The sequence below is a fragment of the Bubalus bubalis genome, chromosome 20, assembly GCF_019923935.1.
Source record: "Bubalus bubalis isolate 160015118507 breed Murrah chromosome 20, NDDB_SH_1, whole genome shotgun sequence".
Lineage (NCBI taxonomy): Eukaryota > Metazoa > Chordata > Mammalia > Artiodactyla > Bovidae > Bubalus > Bubalus bubalis.
Genome location: NC_059176.1, coordinates 37115450 through 37133971, shown reverse-complemented (window position 1 = coordinate 37133971; position 18522 = coordinate 37115450). Strand labels below are relative to the sequence as shown.

The window sequence follows — 18522 nt, the reverse complement described above, 5'->3', positions numbered from 1 at the left end:
GGTCACAACACAAGAGCAGAAGGCGGACCCCAAACGCAAGCGGACTGGAAAATACCCAGCCGTTGAGGACGGAAGTAACCGCAAACCTGTGACCGAATCCCCGAGTAACTCCCAGAGTTCTCAACGGCTAGAGGAGCCGGAAACTACCAGCGCGAGGTGGGTGGGCCAGGCGGCAGCCAAGGGGGCGGGGCTGGCTCTCTCACGGCAGCTGATTGGTCAGCCCGGCGGTGGTGGAGGCTGCGCGTGGAATCGTCACCTCGGCCTGGTGAGTCCTGAGTTCGAGCCTGGGCCTCGTCGGCTCCGTAGTTGTCCCTAGGCGCCCGGCCGTGACTCCCTCGGGCCGGCTCCACGCTCCCGGCCTCCCGAGGCATGGTCTGGGTGGGGGCGCCGAGCGAGGCCGGGGCCTTTCCTTGGGCGGGCTTCCACTCTCAAGTTCCCGGCTGTCTAGCCTGGACCCCTCGGGGATACTTTTGTGGGGGAGGGACGAGTCAAGCACTCGTCCATAGAGAAAAACAGTGCGGGGATGTGGCGGGGAGGACTGTCGAGTGGAGCAGGTAGAGGCCCCCGAACTGAAGCCCAATGGGAGACGCCGAGGAAGCCCAAATCCTGGGCTGGGGGATTCGACGCGGGGGTCCCCGGAGGGGGAGGGAAAGGAGGAAGGAGCCGTGGCGGGGAACACGCGGGGTCTGGAGCTCGGAGGGGAGGCCTGAGCTGGTCGGAAATTGAGAGTTAGAGGATGAATGGAGATGGAAGATGAGATCGCCAAGTCAAAACCCTTGAGTCATCTCCATCCGAAGAATGGGTTGAAAGCAGGAGCTAGCCAAGGACAGCCATAAAAGCGTGGTACAGGGGAGCGGGGCGGGGGGTGGGGGAGGGGAGCCGCCCCTCCCCAGTATACAACGCATCAATTTTAAGGATTTTATAGTTCTTGGCAGAGCATGAGCCCACACCACGGTAAGGCATGATGAGGCCTAATGTATTTTTGGTTTGGTCATTACTTGGTAAACCGAAGACGTAATGAATATTTAAAAATTTTTATTATGGAAGTGTTCAGACTTACACAAAAGTATAGAAAAATACAGAAAATAGCATACAATTTAGAATCCTAAGTGCTTACCACCTAGCCTCAACCATGAATGGCCACCCCCAGTTGCATAACATATGTGTGTCAGTACGCCTCAAATCCATACTGATAAACTTTAAGTTTTTTTTTTTCCATTCATGTTTAGTGGGTATAAAGGTTCCATTTTTCAAGAGTAGAGAGTTCTGGAAATTGCTTGCACAACAGTGAATGTAATTAACAACTGGATTATACACTTAATGATTAAGTGGTAAACTTTATGTCATGTGTTTTTAACCACACACACACAAAATGTCCTTTCAAATTAGAAAACAAAAACAAAAAACTAGGGAATTCTCGGGCTGTCCAGTGGTTAGGACTTGGTGCTTTCACAGTGGGGTTCCATCCCTGGTTGAGGAACTAAGATCCCACAAACCCTGCGGCAGGCATTAAAAAAAAAAACCTAATGCTGTAAATTAAGAAATAAAAATCTGAGTTCAAGTGTGCAATGGAAAATAACTCATTGCCAAGTAGAGGCCATAGAGTGTGTCTTTCACTGTGGAGGCTCTGAGATGAACCTGCTGGTTTGATGCTGAGAGGACTGGACCTGGCCTGGGCTGGACTTGAACACTAGTGGTGTCCTCTGGTTTGTACTAGAACTTGAAGGGTTGGGCCAGCCCAGCTGTGTGAGTCCATTTTCTCCCAAATATTCCTGTTTTCTTACAGTCTGAGGCACACTTTTTTTCCCTGGCCATAGCAGCTTGTGGGATCTTAGTTCCCAGACCAAGGATTGAGCCCTGGGCAGGGAAAGCAGAGTCCTAACCTTTGGACTACCAGGGAATTCCCTGAGGCACACATTTAATCCTTGGGTAAGCGCCTGTGCAGGGCTTCTTGGGTGGCTCAATAATAAAGAATACACCTGCTAAGCAGGAGACTTGGGTTCCATCCCTGGGTGGGGAAGATCCCCTGGAGCAGGAAGGGGCAACCCACTCCAGTATTCTTGCCTGGGAAATCCCATGAACAGAGGAGCCTGGTGGGCCACAAACAGTCCATAGGGTTGTAAAGAGTCAGATTTGACTGAGCGACAAGCTTCTGTACTGCCCCATGCTTTCATTCAGGGAAGGGTGAGTGAAGTGTGAAGTCGTCTCTTTCTGCTCCCATTCTTTAGGGTTGCCCTTGGTGGTCTGTCTGTAGTGTGACATCCACCCTCTGTCTCCCGAATGTGCCACGGGTTAGTCCTTTACACTCTTAGGGCAGCTGGTGTTCACTGAACTGGGAGGTGGCCTTCCATATTCTAGTTCTTTTCCAAGTGAGTCCTGCATATGTGACCTTGAAACTTTGCTTCTGCCTGCCCCAAACAAACATACAAAACAAACTACAGACCAAGAAAGTAACTGCCAGGTTTGGGTTTTTGGCTCCTTGTCTTCCTCCCAAGGCTTCAGAACCAGCACTTCTCCTGGAGCTCGATTTTCTTGATGTGAGTTGGCATTTATTAGAAAACTAAACAGCCCATCAAACTGCATCTGAAATTACTTTTTAAAAAATTGTCTTAAAAAGACAATTACATTAGTTATCAAAAAACAGATTTTTAGAACTATTCAGGAAAAAACTAGATACTTGATCACATCACTGAATGTCAGTGATAGTAAGAAGGAATTAGTGACAAGATCTCTGGTGAATGATGACAAAGAGCAAAAATTAGATTCAGTCACCAGGTGGATTTGCTTAGTGATTGATGTTGAAGTTTATACACTCAGAACTATCAAAATGACCATTATTAAAATATCTGTGAGGGAAAAGGTTTTTGCTCATATGTAACTCACCCTTTAATTTCCTTTTTTCCCCAATGGAAATAATTGTGATTTTGGATTAAGTGAGGTTTCTTAGGAATGTAGCCATCACGTTACATCATAACTGCCTGTACCCAGGAGGTGATACAAAATGAATGAACCATTTTCTTATGTTTTCCTTTGTAGGGAAGATGGAAGAACTGAGTCAAGCCCTGGCTGGTAGCTTTTCTGTGTCTCAAGATCTGAACAGCACAGCCACCCCACACCCCCGCCTGTCCCAGTACAAGTCCAAGTACAGTTCCTTGGAGCAGAGTGAGCGGCGGCGCCAGTTACTGGAACTGCAGAAATTGTAAGACATGTTTTAACTCCTTAGCTTCTCTCTGTAGGCTGGCAGCTGTGAACCACACAGGAGGCTCCAGGCTTGTCTCTACAGAACCCCCTTCAAAGTGAACCCTTTGTAGATTGTTCTTGCTCACAAGGTCAGGAGGGATAAATCCCGGCAGAGGTAGACATCCTTGACATCCAGAGCTTGGGAAAAGATGAGGAAGTAGGGAGAGACTGAAGTTTGAAAGCAAAAGCTCAACTATCTGGTTAACTTTTTCTTTTCTTTTTTCCTGGCAGCAGTACTGAGCTTTGCAGTTTAAGGGCTTATGAAAGTCACGCCCAGACTTCCATTCCCCACATTCCCTGTGTGGCTTCTCCTGCACTCTGACTTCTGGCTTTGGTGTGGGCTTCCTGTCTTCCTTCAGCCCAGATGTTTCTGTGGAGCCCTTGGGAGTTCCAGACAAATAATTCCACAGGGAATCTGAGGAAATGTCTTCCATACACTTCAGTCTCAGTGCCAAGCTGAGCAAACAGGGAAAGAGAGTTTATAGGATAGCGAGCGTTTGAGGCTGGGCTGCTCTGAAGGCGAGGCCTGTCCTGTTATTCTCGGTACAACACAGGCCTCTTCTGGGTAAGGAATTAAGGATTAGGAGAAACTGTCAACAGCTGCAATTTTGATGCAGTTTCCATTTTGCCCACTGCTTCCTCGCTAGATGTGTGTAGCAGAGATGGTACCCTGTGGCTTCTGGGTTGCTTGCAGATTACATTCTCAGATCGCTCCTTCTCCATAACCTCCACAGTTAATTAATTGTGATTAATTAGTTTGGAATAGATAATACATTCATATGGTTCAAAATTCACAATACATAAAAGAGTACATGGTGAAAAATCGGTCTTCTAGACATCAAGTTCCTTTCTCTCTCGCTCTCTTTTTTTTGGTCACACTGAGCAGCTTGCAGGGTCTTAGTTCCCCGACCCGGGATTGAACCTAGGCCCACAGTGGTGAACATGCCGAGTCCTAACCACAGGACTGCCAGGGAGTTCCCCACATCTTATAGTATACTTGTTACAGCTGATGAATAAATGTTGATACATTATTATTAGATTTCCTTAGCTCTTCTAAGTGGTCTTTTTTGAAAGTTAGGGGAGATGCATTGCTGTTCCTCAGAAAGCCACAGAAGCTGTCCCTGTCTCAGACTTCTCACTGCATCCCAGGGTTTCCTCCTTGCAGTCCCTGAGAGCCTTCAGACTGATGTCTGCCAGGCAGAGAAGTGTCAGCTCTCACCTACGTGGAGATGGGCGTCTAGGGCGGAGTGGGAGGGAGTGGGATCAGCCACTAGCAAAACTTGAAAATTCCTTTAAATATTGTACTTTGCTTGTTCCTAGGAAACTCTGAAGAAAGCCGAGTGTGCTTAAACTGGGTTTCCTATTTAGGAACTGTGAGGAGGTGGTCACTAGTTAAGGCTTACAAAGGAAATTCTATCATCTCTTACTCCCACCACAATTTCCAAATTGCTCCTGAATTTAGAGACTTTGAATTACATCTGTCACATTGTAGGGTGTCTTCCTGTGAGACATAAAGACCTGGCCTTATGCCTTTTTTTTCCCCCCCCAGAAAGCGGCTGGATTATGTGAACCATGCCAGAAGACTGGCTGAAGATGACTGGACAGGGATGGAGAGTGAAGAAGAAGAAGAAAAGAAAGATGATGAGGAAATGGACGTTGATACTGGCAAGGAGTTACCAAAACGCTATGCTAATCAAGTGAGTGGTCCAGAGAAGATTAGGTGTAGCTGGTCCTGCTCCATTTACTGTGCAGTCAGAGCTCTTTACTTACCATGAACAGAGAGGAATGAGATAGGAAGAACAGGAACTGCATTGAAAGTGCTGATGTACAGAACATTTCCGAGATGAAGAGATGGCTTACAGCTCTGTGTGCTGATGGGTGTCGCTGATGGAATCTGAATAGTGGGTTTCAGAATCATCACCCCATGCTGTTAGCAAAGGCTTCTGACCTGCTGCCAAAACCCGCTGAGCTATTGATATGCTAGTTGATTCCATTCTTGTCTTTCTTTACTAGTCATTGTACAGATGTTTTGGATTAGGCCTGCCCAGTCCAGCACTGTGCCCCACCCCACCCCCCCAGGTTAGTAATCTTTCTCAAGTGGTGGACTAATATGCCAGTCTTGGACCTTTACATTCAGGTGGTTGAAGGTTGGAAGTACAGCTGCCCTTGAACACTGGGAGCTGCCTAGCACCCCCAGGCTAGCCAGCTGAGGTTGAGACCACTATAACAGACACTGCGGCAAACTTCACTTAGTGCCCTGCTGATTCCAGAGGAGAAGCCACTGTGGCTTGTGGTGCCATAGGGGAGGCAGGCATGGAGACTGTCCAGTGCTCTAGGCAACCCAGGTATTCCAGAGGTAGGGCATGTATCTGAGTGGGGCCAGGGGTCTACCCTGCTATTGCATACTTCTCTCTATAACCCGAGTGTCTTGTCACCTCAGCACCCTCTCCTACTTTCAGAATATGGTTCTTGGGTGCACACACTCCCATCCTCTTTCTCTGCCTCAAATATAGCACAGACGACATCTTCCATGACAAAGTACAGTTGAGTTTTATTGAGCCTTGTGCAAGGAACTTGTGCAAGCCTTGTGCATGCAGAATCTTAGTTCCCTGACCAGGGATCAAACCTGTGCAGTGGAAGCATGACTCTTAACCACTGGACCACTGGGCAAGTCCCCAGCAAACATTATTGAAGGCCCTGTTCTTTGTTAAGCTAGGCTATGCTCAGAAAGTATACATGGGCTGGAAATAGCCCGTGCACGTCTAGAGTAAGTATAGAGTATGTTTTTTTTCAGTAAGAAAGTGATATTAACTTCCAGCAAGGAAGGAAGCAGGGTTTCAAAATCAGGAAAAGGTTAATGAAAGAGAAGACAGCTTTGAATCGTGGGTAGGACAGGCAGAGGTATAGAGCATTTCAGAGTGTTTCAGGCAGCACAATAAGGCTAAACAAGAGCCCAGAGGTGGGAGAGGAATATATGATGTGTTCAGGAGGGATGTACAGAGGGTATGTGTGGATGGAGCAACATAGGGTTGGGGGAGGTATATAGCAGAAATATGTACAGAGATTTAGACTCTGGCCTAGACTGTGAGGAAGCACTGAGAATTTTTGAGCCAGGGGCAGAGGTGGGACTTCATGGGATGACTCCCACATCAGTGTGTAGAAAGGCCTGGAAGAGAGAGATTGTGGTAGGGAGCTAGGTTTGCTAAAAGAGCTGATGGTGAGTCTACTGAGGGCAGTAAAAGTGTGTCTGGCTTTTTTCATTTAGCAAAAGGATTCATTTATGTTGCAGCATGTGTCAGAATTTCATTCCTTTTCAAGTAATATTTTGTTGTATAGATATACCACATTTGTTTTCCCATCCATCAGTTGATGGCCATTTGAATTGTTCCACTTTGGGGCTATTATGAATATTGCTGCTATGAATATCGGAGAAGGCAATGGCACCCCACTCCAGTACTCTTGCCTGGAAAATCCCATGGACGGAGGAGCCTGGTAGGCTGCAGTCCATGGGGTCGCGAAGAGTCGGACACGACTGAGCGACTTCACTTTCACTTTTCACTTTCATGCATTGGAGAAGGAAATGGCAACCCACTCCAGTGTTCTTGCCTGGAGAATCCCAGGGACGGGGGAGCCTGGTGGGCTGCCGTCTGTGGGGTCGCACAGAGTCAGACACGACTGAAGCGACTTAGCAGCAGTAGCAGCAGCAGCTATGAATATTTGTTTACCATGTTTTTGTGAGGACATACGTTTTCATTTCTCTTGGATATATCCCTGGGAGGGAGTCACTAGGCCGTATGATAACTCTGTGTTTAGCCTTTTGAGGAACTGCCAGACTATTTTCCAAAGTGACTATACCATTTTACATTCCCACCAACGATGTGTGAGAGTTCGTTTCTCCACATATTTGCCAATACTTGTTATGGTCCAGCGTTTTGAGTATAGCCATCCTAGTGGGTGTGAAGTGCTGTTCCATAGTTTTGATTTGCATTTCTCTAGTGATTAATGATGTTGAGCTTCTTTTCATGTGTTTATTAGCCAGTATCTTTGGAGAAATGTCCGTTCAAATTCTTTGCCCATATAAGAGTGGAGTTATTTGTCTTCTGTTATTGAGTTGTAAGAGCTCTTTATAAGTTCTGTGTGAGATACATCTTTATAAGTTCTGTATGAAATACATGATTTGCAGATATTTTCCATTATTTGGGTTGTCTTCACTTTCTTAATGATATTTTTGGCAGCACGGAAGTTTTACAGCTTGATGTAAACTTAATTTATCTTTTGTTTTGTCATTTGTGCTTTTGATGTTGCATTACTACTGTTGTTTAAGGGATTGTTGATTATGCCTTGGGTTTAAGATTGAATAACACAGAGGGAGGTGATGATATTATTAATAGGGCACAGAATGCAGAAGGGGAAGGGTGGGTGTTTCAGGGGTGGGAAGTACTTAGGGTACAGAAGGGAGTGAATTCTGATTTGGATATGCTGAGTTTAAGGTACAGAGAGGACCAGCAGAGAAAGAGGTACCAAGTGGACAGCTGGAAATACAAAATTGGAGCAAAGCAAAGAATTCTGGAGATGAAAAAGAGAGAATTAGGAGGCATCTTCTTTGGAATGACAAGTAAAGCTACAGAAGTAGATGAGATTCACCCCAACGGGGGATAGCGTCTAAGAGGAAAAGAAAAGGGGGACCTAAAACAGCCCTCTGAAGATTATTTACATGTTTGGGAGAGTGTGTGGAGGACTGTTTGGAGGAAAAACAGAAAAGTGGTGTGTTACGGAGCCAAGGAAGCATGTGTCGAGGAGAATACGACTGGCAGCATCGCACCAGGTGTGGAGGAAGGAGGGGGAGATGAGGGAATAGAGATGCTCAGCTGCGGGGTGGTCAGGCAGAGATGTGAGGCAGCAAATCTGGACTGAGGGTGTCAGAGTGGGTGGGAAGGCAGCAGCAGGAAATATGAAGTATTCATAGTTAAAGAGAAAGTGGAAGAGCTTAATAGAAATGTAGAGTATAAAGTTTTATTTTTGCCTTGGATTTGAGGATTAGGGGTTGTGTTTTGTGGCCTACAGGGAAGGAGAGATGGGAGAGACGATAGATTCAGTGGGAGGGATTACCTGATAGGTGGTATCAATGGGAGGGACCAGTGATGAACGGAAGAGCAGATCTTTTCAAATTCCTTTTACCACAGCCTTTTTTTTTTCTTTTTTTGAGGTAGATTTCCTAACATCTTTTGGTGTAGTATTTGGGTCAGTAGTTTGGGACTTGATCTAGGTTAGAGCATCTCAAGGTAAAGGATTTTATTCATCTCTGAGGTATAATCCCTAGAACATAATGGTGTGATAAAGGTAGTTGGGGGGACAAAGTAAGGAAAGAAAGAGGGTCGCATCCTCCAGTATAGTATGTGAGGTAGTAAGAATGTATATGGATGCAGATAATGAAGGTGAGAAGTTGAAGTTCAGGGTGAACAGGAGATGAGTTGATTACTAAGAGCGAGTGAGGTGGAGGCTCCACTGTCAGTTTTCTGTTCTCATTCTATTACGTGTATTTTCATTATAATATATACATGCAGTGAAAGTGTTAGTCACTCACTCGTGTCCGACTCTTTGCAGCCCCGTGGACTGTAGCCCTCCAAGCTCCTCTGTCAGTGGAGTTCTCCAGGCAAGAATACTGGAGCAGGTTGCCATTTCCTGTTCCAGGGGATCTTTCTGACCCAGCAACTGAACCTGGGTCTCCTGATATTCTTTACCATCTGAGCCACCAGGGAAGCCATATATATATATTTCTTTTCTTTTTAATATTTATTTATTTGCTGCATCGAGTTCTTAGTTGTGGCAGGCAGGATCTTTAGTTGCATCCATCTTGTGGGGTCTTCCCTAAGCAGGGATTGAACCTGAACCTCCTGCATTGGGAAGGAGAAGTCTTAGCCACTGAACCAGCAGGGAAGTCCCAGGACGTAAATTCTTTGTCACTGTAAACACAGGAACAGCACACTCCTGTTGACTGTTTTTTGTTTGTTTGTTTTTTTAATTTGTGGAAAATTGCTTTACAATGTTGTGTTGGTTTCTGCCATACAACTCGAATCGTCATAATTATATATATATCTCCCCCCTCCCTCTTGAGCCTCCCTCCTACCCCCATCCCACATCTTTGGATCATCACAGCGCCAGGTGGGGCTCCTGTGTTAAATATTCATGGCGGCTTCCCACCACTGTCTCTTTTACACATGATAGTGTGTGTGTCAGCGCTGTGTCTCAGTTCATCCCATCTTCACCTTTCGCCGTTCTCGCCACAAGTCCATTCTCTTGTTCTCTAGGCAAGAATACTGGAGCAGGTTGCCATTTCCTGTTCCAGGAGATCTTTCTGACCCAGCAATTGAACCTGGGTCTCCTGATATTCTTTACCATCTGAGCCACCAGGGAAGCCATATATATATATATTTCTTTTCTTTTTAATATTTATTTATTTGCTGCATCGAGTTCTTAGTTGTGGCAGGCAGGATCTTTAGTTGCATCCAACTAAAGATCATCAGCCTCGTTCACTTTCAACACCATTTTTTGTGTTCCCAGTTAATGCTGTCAGAGTGGTTAATTGACGTCCCTTCAGATTTGGGGCAGGAATGGATTGTGGTCGTGTGCCCTGTTGGAAAAAGATCCCTTATCGTGGCTTCCCAGGTGAGTAGCCGCTCCTACGCCCGTGCCAGCGTGCCTGGCCTGCAGCTTGAGGGGTTCTCTGCATGCTCTGTGTTCCTTATCTGTCAGGCAGCTGTGCCCGCCCAGGGATTGAAACGCTTTCCTGCGGGAGGGATTTGGTGAGAGCCATCTTTGGACTGATGGCACCCGTGCAGAGTGTGGAAACAAAAAGGGGAGGAGACCTTGATGCCTGATGTAACTGTCTTTCCCCACAGGGTTCTACCAGTGCCTACACCAAGAGTGGCTACTGTGTCAACACGTTTCCTTCCCTTCTGCCAGGAGGCAACAGGCGAAACTCAACAACAGAGAAAGGTGCCTACGTAAAGTTGTCTGTTTATTAAGTTTTATAATCAGTAAGAGACAGTGCTCGGTTACTTGCTTAGTTGTTTTAAAGACCCACTTTGAAAGGACACCTTTGGAACTGCACAAAGATACTGTTCTGCCCACTGGGCTCTCCTTCAAGGTCAGGCCGCTTCAGTTGCAGAATAGTTGCCACTTGGGAGGCCTGCTGAATTAAACCCCTGAATTAAAGTCAGTGTACCTTTCCCACGGAGAAGGCAATGGCACCCCACTCCAGTACTTTTGCCCGGAAAATCCCATGGATGAAGGAGCCTGGTAGGCTGTACTCCATGGGGTCGCTAGAGTTGGACACGACTGAGCGATTTCCCTTTCACTTTTAACTTAACTGAATTAAAGTCAGTGTACCTTTCCCACGGAGAAGGAAATGGCAGCCCACTCCAGTGTTCTTGCCTGGAGAATCCCACGGACGGGGGAGCCTGGTGGGCTGCCGTCTATGGGGTCGCACAGAGTCGGACACGACTGAAGCGACTTAGCAGCATAGCAGCAGCACCTTTCCCATGGACTTCGTCACAAGGTGACAGGTGTGATTTTCTGGGGAAAGGCCCCTCAGAAGACCAAGTGTAACATACAGTAAGCTGTTTCTGGGGCTTCCTGCCAAATTCCCTTTTCTCCTTTATCTTTGTCCTCATCTTAGCTTCTGCCTCCCACCTGGGCCCAGCCAAGGAGACTAAAGGTTAAATAACTTGCCTGTGGTCATTCAGCGAGGAGTTGGCAGAGCTGGGCCTACACAGTTCTCTTGTCTCTACCGGCTCAGGCTCCCTTAGTGCTTCCTGCTGTCCTCTGTACTGAGCCCAGATCCCTCCGTTGCTTTTTTTTCCACTCTGGCCTGAAATGGTCCTCCCCTGCCCCCCGCCCTGTTATTTCAGTCCTCTGATCCCACCAGACTGTTCGTATCCTATCTGTTCGTGAAGCATGTCCTGGTGTTCCAGTCCCCTTTTCCTGGAACTCTCATTTCTCTGGGCTTGTGCTACACATTGCAGCTCCGGGTTTTCTCCTCTTCGATCACCTTATCTCCTCAACTGGACTATAACTTCCCTAAAGGCAGGGAGGACTTACAGTTAATGCTCCCTACAGAATGCAGTGCCTACGATGGGAACTCAAAAGTAATCGTCAACTAAAATGCAAGGTTACTTGCCTTCAAACTTGAGCTTCTCTTAAACCTTATCTAAAGATTCAGAGATCCCATGTGGCAGGGCCTTGACCCCTCCTATGCTGACACACCTCAGGCCACCTCTGGGCTATACCAGGCGGCCAGAAAAGGCTGTGAAGAACTTTGTCCCTTGGTGCTGGGCCTTCCTGGGATCACTGAGGGTTGTTGGATGTGGTTCCCAAGCCCCGAAGATGAGGCTCCCTAGATTATGGTGGAGGGAGCCCTGATGGGAACCCTGTACTGACTTTCTGCCCACAGACTACACCATTCTGGACTGCATTTACAGTGAGGTGAACCAAACCTACTACGTTCTGGACGTGATGTGCTGGCGGGGACACCCGTTTTATGACTGCCAGGTGAGGACTGATGCTCGCCTCATGTCTTCTCCTGCTTTCTCCTCTCTTCCCAGGAAAGTGGCTCAGCACGTGGGTTTAGTCTGTGACCAGCTTCTTGGTGTTCACAGGATGTGGTATATCAAGAACATCACCTAATGTTCTTTGCATCTTTGAGTGTGTTTAAATTAGCTTCATTTCTAAAAAGAGGTAGGAGGAACTAAGAGAAGCATAGCCATTCTCGAGGGGAGGAAGGAGAAACAGAGCGGAGGGATAGGCTGGGGCTTTGTGGAAGCTGTAGCCGCCCCTCTCTCCAGAGTGTGGGAGGCTTGCTGGCAGGGAAGACTGTGGGTGGCGTGGATGCTGCCTCGTACAGGCGGCACCAGGAGAGAAGGTGGGATGGTAAGCAGCACCAGGTAGACTTCTGCCACCTCTGCTGCTTGCCAGCCGCATCCTGACCCTGAATGTCAAGGCCTCCTTAGTATGATGGCCACCCCCCCCCCAATATTCTCCCCTCAAGTTTCAGCTTCCCACAACATTTTTCTCAGATTGGTGATACTTACAAGTGACAAGCAGTCATCGAGAAAGAAGCCAGGTCACCCCAGGTGGTCTGTCTCTTCCCCCGTGCTCCCTGTCCTTGTCCCGGTTTTGTTTGTTGTTCTTTAGTCACCAAGTCATGTCCAGCTCTGTGCAATGACCAGCTTCAGGCTTCTTTGGAATTTTCCAGGCAAGCACACTGGAGTGGGTTGCCATTTCCTACTCCAGGGGACATTCCCAACTCAGGGATCGTACCCACATCTCCTGCATTGGCAGGTGGCTTCTTTACCCCCTGAGCCACCTGGCAAGCTCTGTCCAGTTTTATAGTAGTGGGTTTTTAATGCTCCCTCTCAGCTGTTAATAGTTTATCATTGTAGTTCTCAATGTGTGGCCTCAGAAAGTTGTTCAAAGTGCAGATTCTTCAACCTCTTGAATCAGAAATTATGGGGATGGGGCTTATGTTTTAACAAGCCTCCAGGTGATCCTCACAGAGGCCCAAGCATGCGAATCACAGGTTATCACCATAGGCTGCTTCTTTCCATAGCCATTACCCCAACCTAGGTTTCCAAATCGTGCCAGATGGTGGTAGTTCAGAATTTTAACATGCATCTAATTCAAAAAATAATAGCCAGGACCTGCATCGCTAAGCACTTTGTGAGCGTGATCTCACTGAATCCCTTACTACAACTCTAAAAGATAAGTGTGTACTATTGTTTTTACTTCTGATCGTTTAGATATGAAAGCTGAGAGCCACAGATGTTAAGTACCTTGCCCAAACGCAGAGCCAAGCCCCAAACTCAGAATTCACAAATTCAATCCAGGATCTGTTTTTCTTTAATTCTGTTGAAGGATGTTTCGTAACATACATTCACAGCCTACAAATTTGGTAACTAAAGCCACCTATATTTTGATAATATAAAGAAAAAAGACTGTGGGGTTTTTTTTGTTTGTTTTTGTTTTGGAAATTTGAAAAGAAACGCCCCTAAGTATCAACAGAAGGGTATGTATCAGAAGTAGTAGTTTATGAGAAGTTACAACTACAAAGTCGTTTCTAACCCTCAGGTAAAGTAAGACAGAGGTTAACACAATGTGCTCTGGAGTTGCAGAGTCCTGGGCCTGTGGTAATGCTGTGTGCACCCGGGTGAGTGACGCAATCTCTCCGAGCCTGAGTCCTCACCCGTAAAATGGAGATAGTAATGATACAACTTGGAGAGGATGGTTGATGATTAATACGATTATGTGCGTAAGGTCCTTGGCATGGAGCCTGAGACATAGTAGGCCTTCAGTGATAAATGTTGGCATTACTGCTATTAATAATCCTGTTGGATTTAAGGAAAATATATCCAAAGATTTTATGACATCTTCCTGACCTTAAAGCAGTGTTTAACAGAATTGAGGGTAATGAGAGGAGGGCTTAGGTTTTCATCCATCAGGTGACTATTTTTCACAGTTTCATTGAAGTGTAACTGACATACAGCACTGTGTAAGTTCAAGGTGCACAGCACAATGATTTGACTTACATAGATGGTACAGTAAGTTAACACCCATCATCTCATATAGATACCAAAAAAAAAAGAAAAAATAGTTTTTTTTTTCCTTGCCATGAGAACTCTTAGGATCAACAACTCGCAACAGCTGTCATGTATACCAAGGCGGCAAAGCTAACCGTCGTCACTGTGTTGCACTTTCAGTGTCTAGCACTTATTTATCTTACAACAACATCTGTGCCTTTTGACCCTCAAGCAGATTTTTAGAATGGGGTGTTTTTGTTCATAAAACAATATTTTGTTCATGAAACAGTGAGCCTTATTTCATCTTTCCCTGTCTTTTTGGCAGACTGATTTCCGATTCTACTGGTTGCATTCAAGGTTACCAGAAGAAGAAGGACTGGGAGAGAAAACCAAGCTCAATCCAGTAAGGCCTGGTGCTAGGATTGCAGAGTTCGTTCTGGGGATCAGTTTGGAGTGCTCTGTTGTCTGAGTTCAATCATTATGGATAAAATTATCTTTATTTTTTCTTTTTGAGGCAGCATGGCATAGTGGGAAAAGTATGGACTTAATAGTTATCCAGATTCCAGTTTTGGCTTTTAACAATTATTTGGTTAAGTTAATATCTTCACTTGGCTTTCGTTTCTTCATCTGTTTAACAGGGTTAATAACACCTACCTTACAGAGCTGTTCTGTGAACCAAATGATGTAAATGTGTAAGTCTTTCTAGCATACTTAGGGTGAGCACTCAATAAATAGCAGTTGGTAGAAAATGCTAATAACTTCTTTTATTAATCTATTTTAGGATGCTAGTACGGTGGTTCTCAAACTGTAGCTTGCATCCATAGCCACTGGAGGCTTGTTGAAATTCAAGCCCCTGGGCTTCACCCCCAGAGTTTCTGATTGAGTAGGTCTGGGGTAAAGCCTGAGAGTGCATTTCTAACAAGTTTCCCAGTGAAATTGATACTGCTGGTCCATGGACCACACTTTGAGAACCCCTGCTTTTGTATCTGAGCTAAGAGTAACCTCATCTAGTGAGTTCCCTCTTTGTGTAGATGAGGATGCAGGCTCAGAGAGAGGGTGCTGCCTTCCCCAAGGTCCCACGGTCCAGGATGATAGCCCAAGTGTCTTTGCTGTTCGCTCAGGGATTAAACACAGGACGGCTATTTTCATTGCGTTTTATTTGTTAAGCTCTATAGACTGGCATTTGCTTGGGTTGCTTACAGCATTTTTAAAGGCAACTAGATAGCCAGTTACAGGACAGTAAATGGAGCCAGTACTTGAGTGACGTTGTCAGTAAGGCCCAGGAAGAACACGGGCGCTGCTTCCTCTGGGACGCTGGTCTGTGTGCTCTGCGTGTACTGTCTCACTGAGTCTGCTTGACAACCCTGTGCAGTAGATGCTTTTATTATCCCTTCTTATAGACAGGAAAATGGAGGCATATGGAGATTAAGTGATGGACAGAGGTGCACTTCAGACCCAAGCAGTCTGACTGAGAGGTTGTCATAATCCTCATCACTTTGTTATGTTGCTTTAGTATAAAATTTTTTGCTGTTGTGGCATTTCACCAGCCCTTCGTTTGGGGAAGCTGTCATAAGGTTGGGAGAATAACAGAATCCCCACACCTAGTACAGGCTAGTGGTTCACAGTCTTGACCATATGTTAAAATCAACTGCAGAGCTCAAAAAACAAAAATGCTTGGGTCCCACCCCAGAGCCGTTCACTCAGAATTTCAGGGGGAGACCTGGGCATCAGTAATTTTTAAGAGTTTCCCAGATGGTTCTCCTGTAAAAAACAAGGTTGAGAATTCTATGCCTAGTAATTCAGAGGATAGGTAGAGGGGGCCGGTTAAGGTGAGATTGAAAATTTTCTTCTTTGATATATTTTTAGCTCTTCAACTGCCAAAACCAGTATTGTTTGTAACATATACTAATTATTTGTTCTAATTTATGTTTCAGTTTAAATTTGTGGGACTGAAGAATTTCCCTTGTACCCCTGAGAGCCTGTGTAAGGTGCTATCTATGGACTTCCCTTTTGAGGTAAAAAACCGTTGTCTTTATTGCTCTGATGTGATTGTGGGACACAGGGAAACTCGGCTACATGGAGTCTTAAGAGTGCCTCTGACTTTGCTGTGTCAAAGCATCAGAAAAAGGGCTGAAAGCTGACTCTTGGGAAAGGATGTGCTCGTGACCCTTCAGAGTCAGATAAGTCAGATGGCCAGAGCTGGAAGGGCCCTGAAAGGAAAGCTCATCTCACTCCCTCATTTTACAGATGGAGAAACTGAGGCCCAGAGAGAGGTGAGGGTTCCATTCCTGGGTCCTTGTGTCCTCTGTGCTACAAGCGTGAGAATCAGCCCCATGTTTGACTGCCATGGCTGATTATGATGTAAAGGCGCTTCTGTGGCCAACAGACTGCAGGGCTTTGAACTCCTAATCCTTCCTTCCTCCCACCAGCAGATGGTCCCCAGGGATGGCAGTGCATGCTGAGCAGTGGCAGGGCAGCAGAGTGACTAACTTGTCCCAGGTTGCCTAGGACCTCCAGGGTTTTAGTGCTCAACTCAGAGTCTCAGGTCCTCAGGGTCTGCTCAGCCCTGGGGTCTTTTGTCCTCCTCAGAATGTGCCTGTACCCTCTACACAGACTTCCTTTGCCCATCGTACCCTTTAAAATACTGCCTAGTCACCCACAAGTATTTGCTTGAACTGAATATAATTTTGCTAAAAGGATCACAGCTTCCCGAATAAGGAAATAGCAAAGGCTGAGCTGCCTTCATTTCTGGGAGTCAATTAAGAAGGTGGTAAGAACACCATCTTTATTTATAACCCTTATGCCCCAGTGACAATAAATGCTTTTTAGAGATGAGTCACTGAATCACAGCAAAGAAAATATGGAACTGTGGGAGGTCTTCCCGTTGAGAAAAACTGAGTTTCCCAGAATGTAACATTCAAACAATTTAGGGGGAGGTTCAGGCAGCCAGAAATGCTGGCTGCTTGACCGCTGCTTCCCTTGCACTCAGCAGTCTGGCATCTTGGAGGGGCTTGTCCAGTTTCCCTGCTTTGTTCCCTGCATGGAGCACATCCCCCAGTCCTGGGACCTCCAGGTGGTAGGAAGTACATGGAATCAGAAGAGAGAAGACCTGGGCTCAAGGTGGATTTCTCCTTCATCCTCAGTGTGTTTGGGGGAGGTCCCAGAACTCCTGGAGCCGGAGCAGCCCCAACTCTCAGACACTTTCATGGTGGGTAAGAGAGTGAAATGGGGCTTTCCTGGTGGCTCAGATGGTAAAAAATCTGCCTGCAGTGCAGGAGACAGATTCCATCCCTGGGTCTGGAAGATCCCTTGGAGAAGGGAATGGCTACCCACTCCAGTATTCTTGCCTGGAACATTCCATGGACAGAGGAGCCTGGTGGGCTATAGTCCATAGGGTCGCAAAGAGTCGGACACAACTGAGTGACTAACACGTACTTCAAGAGGGTGAAATAGTGGGTAGGAAAGCACCCTGTGAATGGGAAAGTACTTTGTATGTTTCTATATATTAGAATTTCGTCTTCTAGGCTATTTCTTCATTTAGAGAAATGCATGTGTGAGAAATGAGGACTCTCTTTCATCCGGCAGTGACCCAGGAAAAAAGAACTGGACCATAGGAACGGCCGCAGTGTACATAGCTCTCCTGGAGACATGGGCCCCAGAATCCCCTCTCATCCCAGGTTTCCTCTCTTGTAGGTGGACGGGCTTCTCTTCTACCACAAGCAGACCCACTACAGCCCTGGAAGCACTCCTCTGGTGGGCTGGCTGCGCCCCTACATGGTGTCAGATGTTCTTGGTGTAGCTGTGCCAGCCTGCCCACTGACCACCAAGCCAGAATATGCTGGCTACCAGCTCCAGCAGATCATTGAGCACAAGAAGAGCCAGAAGGAGGGCATAATGGGGAAGCTCACACCCAGGGCCTCTGAGAATGGACGCTATGAGTTGGAGCACCTGTCTACCCCCAAGCTGAAGAGCCCTCCCCAGAGCCCCAACCACCCGGAGAGCCTCATGGAAAACTAGGCAGGGCAGCCTCCTCTGGGAGCCACAAGATGGTGGTTGGCTCAGAGGAAGGCTGGGGAGGTGGACAGTCACAAGAACAAAGTGACTTCATTTTAGGGCAGACCTTCCGAAGCCATTCCAGCTGGGAAGAGCTTGTCTCCTATCTGAAATGCTGGCTTTAACAGTAGGGGGGTTCCCACATTGGGTGGTCTTTGGATTTGAGCAGCAACTCCTGTGAAAATGTATCACAGATCCACAGTGTAAATATATGTCATTCTTAAGAAGTTATTTGTGGTTCTTAAACTTTACACTGTCAGGAATCTCCCCCACCTCCACTCCTTCAGGCTACCTAAACCATGACTGTCAAGTGTTGGCCCATTTCACTGTTTAGCGCTTAAGCATTCTGCTGAGTTTCTAGTTGCTGCTGCTGGTAACGTCATTTTCTAAAAGGTCTTACCAGGAACTGCAGTTCTTGGTATTTGAATATGTTCCCTCTTCTGAGAAGACAAGTGTGATTCTCTCTGGTTTCGACACAGCCAGAGATAAAATGCAAATAGAGTTCATTCACTGCTTCCACCAACATTTGAACATCTTCCAGAAAATAAGCCTTGTGCTAGGTCCAGGGGTGTAGAGTGGGCTGTGGTGTGGAATAGGATTTCATCCCTGCCCTTGAGCTCAGGATCCAGTGAGGAAATAAACTCACCAGCATCTA

At 46.5% G+C, this 18522-nt stretch overlaps 1 protein-coding gene across 6 annotated transcripts in view; it reads left to right on the top strand.

The window, feature by feature from the left end:
• Window positions 1-18094, top strand: part of SNUPN (snurportin 1) — a 52960-nt gene extending 34866 nt beyond the window's left edge. Inside the window, exons 1-9 of one of the 6 annotated variants that reach the window (XM_044933151.1) lie at window positions 9-156; window positions 3037-3199; window positions 4790-4937; window positions 9802-9906; window positions 10140-10236; window positions 11693-11790; window positions 14140-14217; window positions 15749-15829; window positions 17508-18094. In XM_044933151.1, coding sequence (XP_044789086.1) covers window positions 3042-3199; window positions 4790-4937; window positions 9802-9906; window positions 10140-10236; window positions 11693-11790; window positions 14140-14217; window positions 15749-15829; window positions 17508-17831 — 1089 coding nt within the window. In that variant the 5' untranslated portion in view covers window positions 9-156; window positions 3037-3041 and the 3' untranslated portion in view covers window positions 17832-18094. Of the gene's footprint in view, window positions 1-8; window positions 368-400; window positions 555-2097; window positions 2538-3036; window positions 3200-4789; window positions 4938-9801; window positions 9907-10139; window positions 10237-11692; window positions 11791-14139; window positions 14218-15748; window positions 15830-17507 lie in introns of those variants that run through there. The other 5 variants (XM_044933148.1, XM_044933152.1, XM_006080686.3 and 2 more) reach the window with 5 other exon arrangements.
• The last annotated feature ends 428 nt before the right edge of the window (window positions 18095-18522 follow it).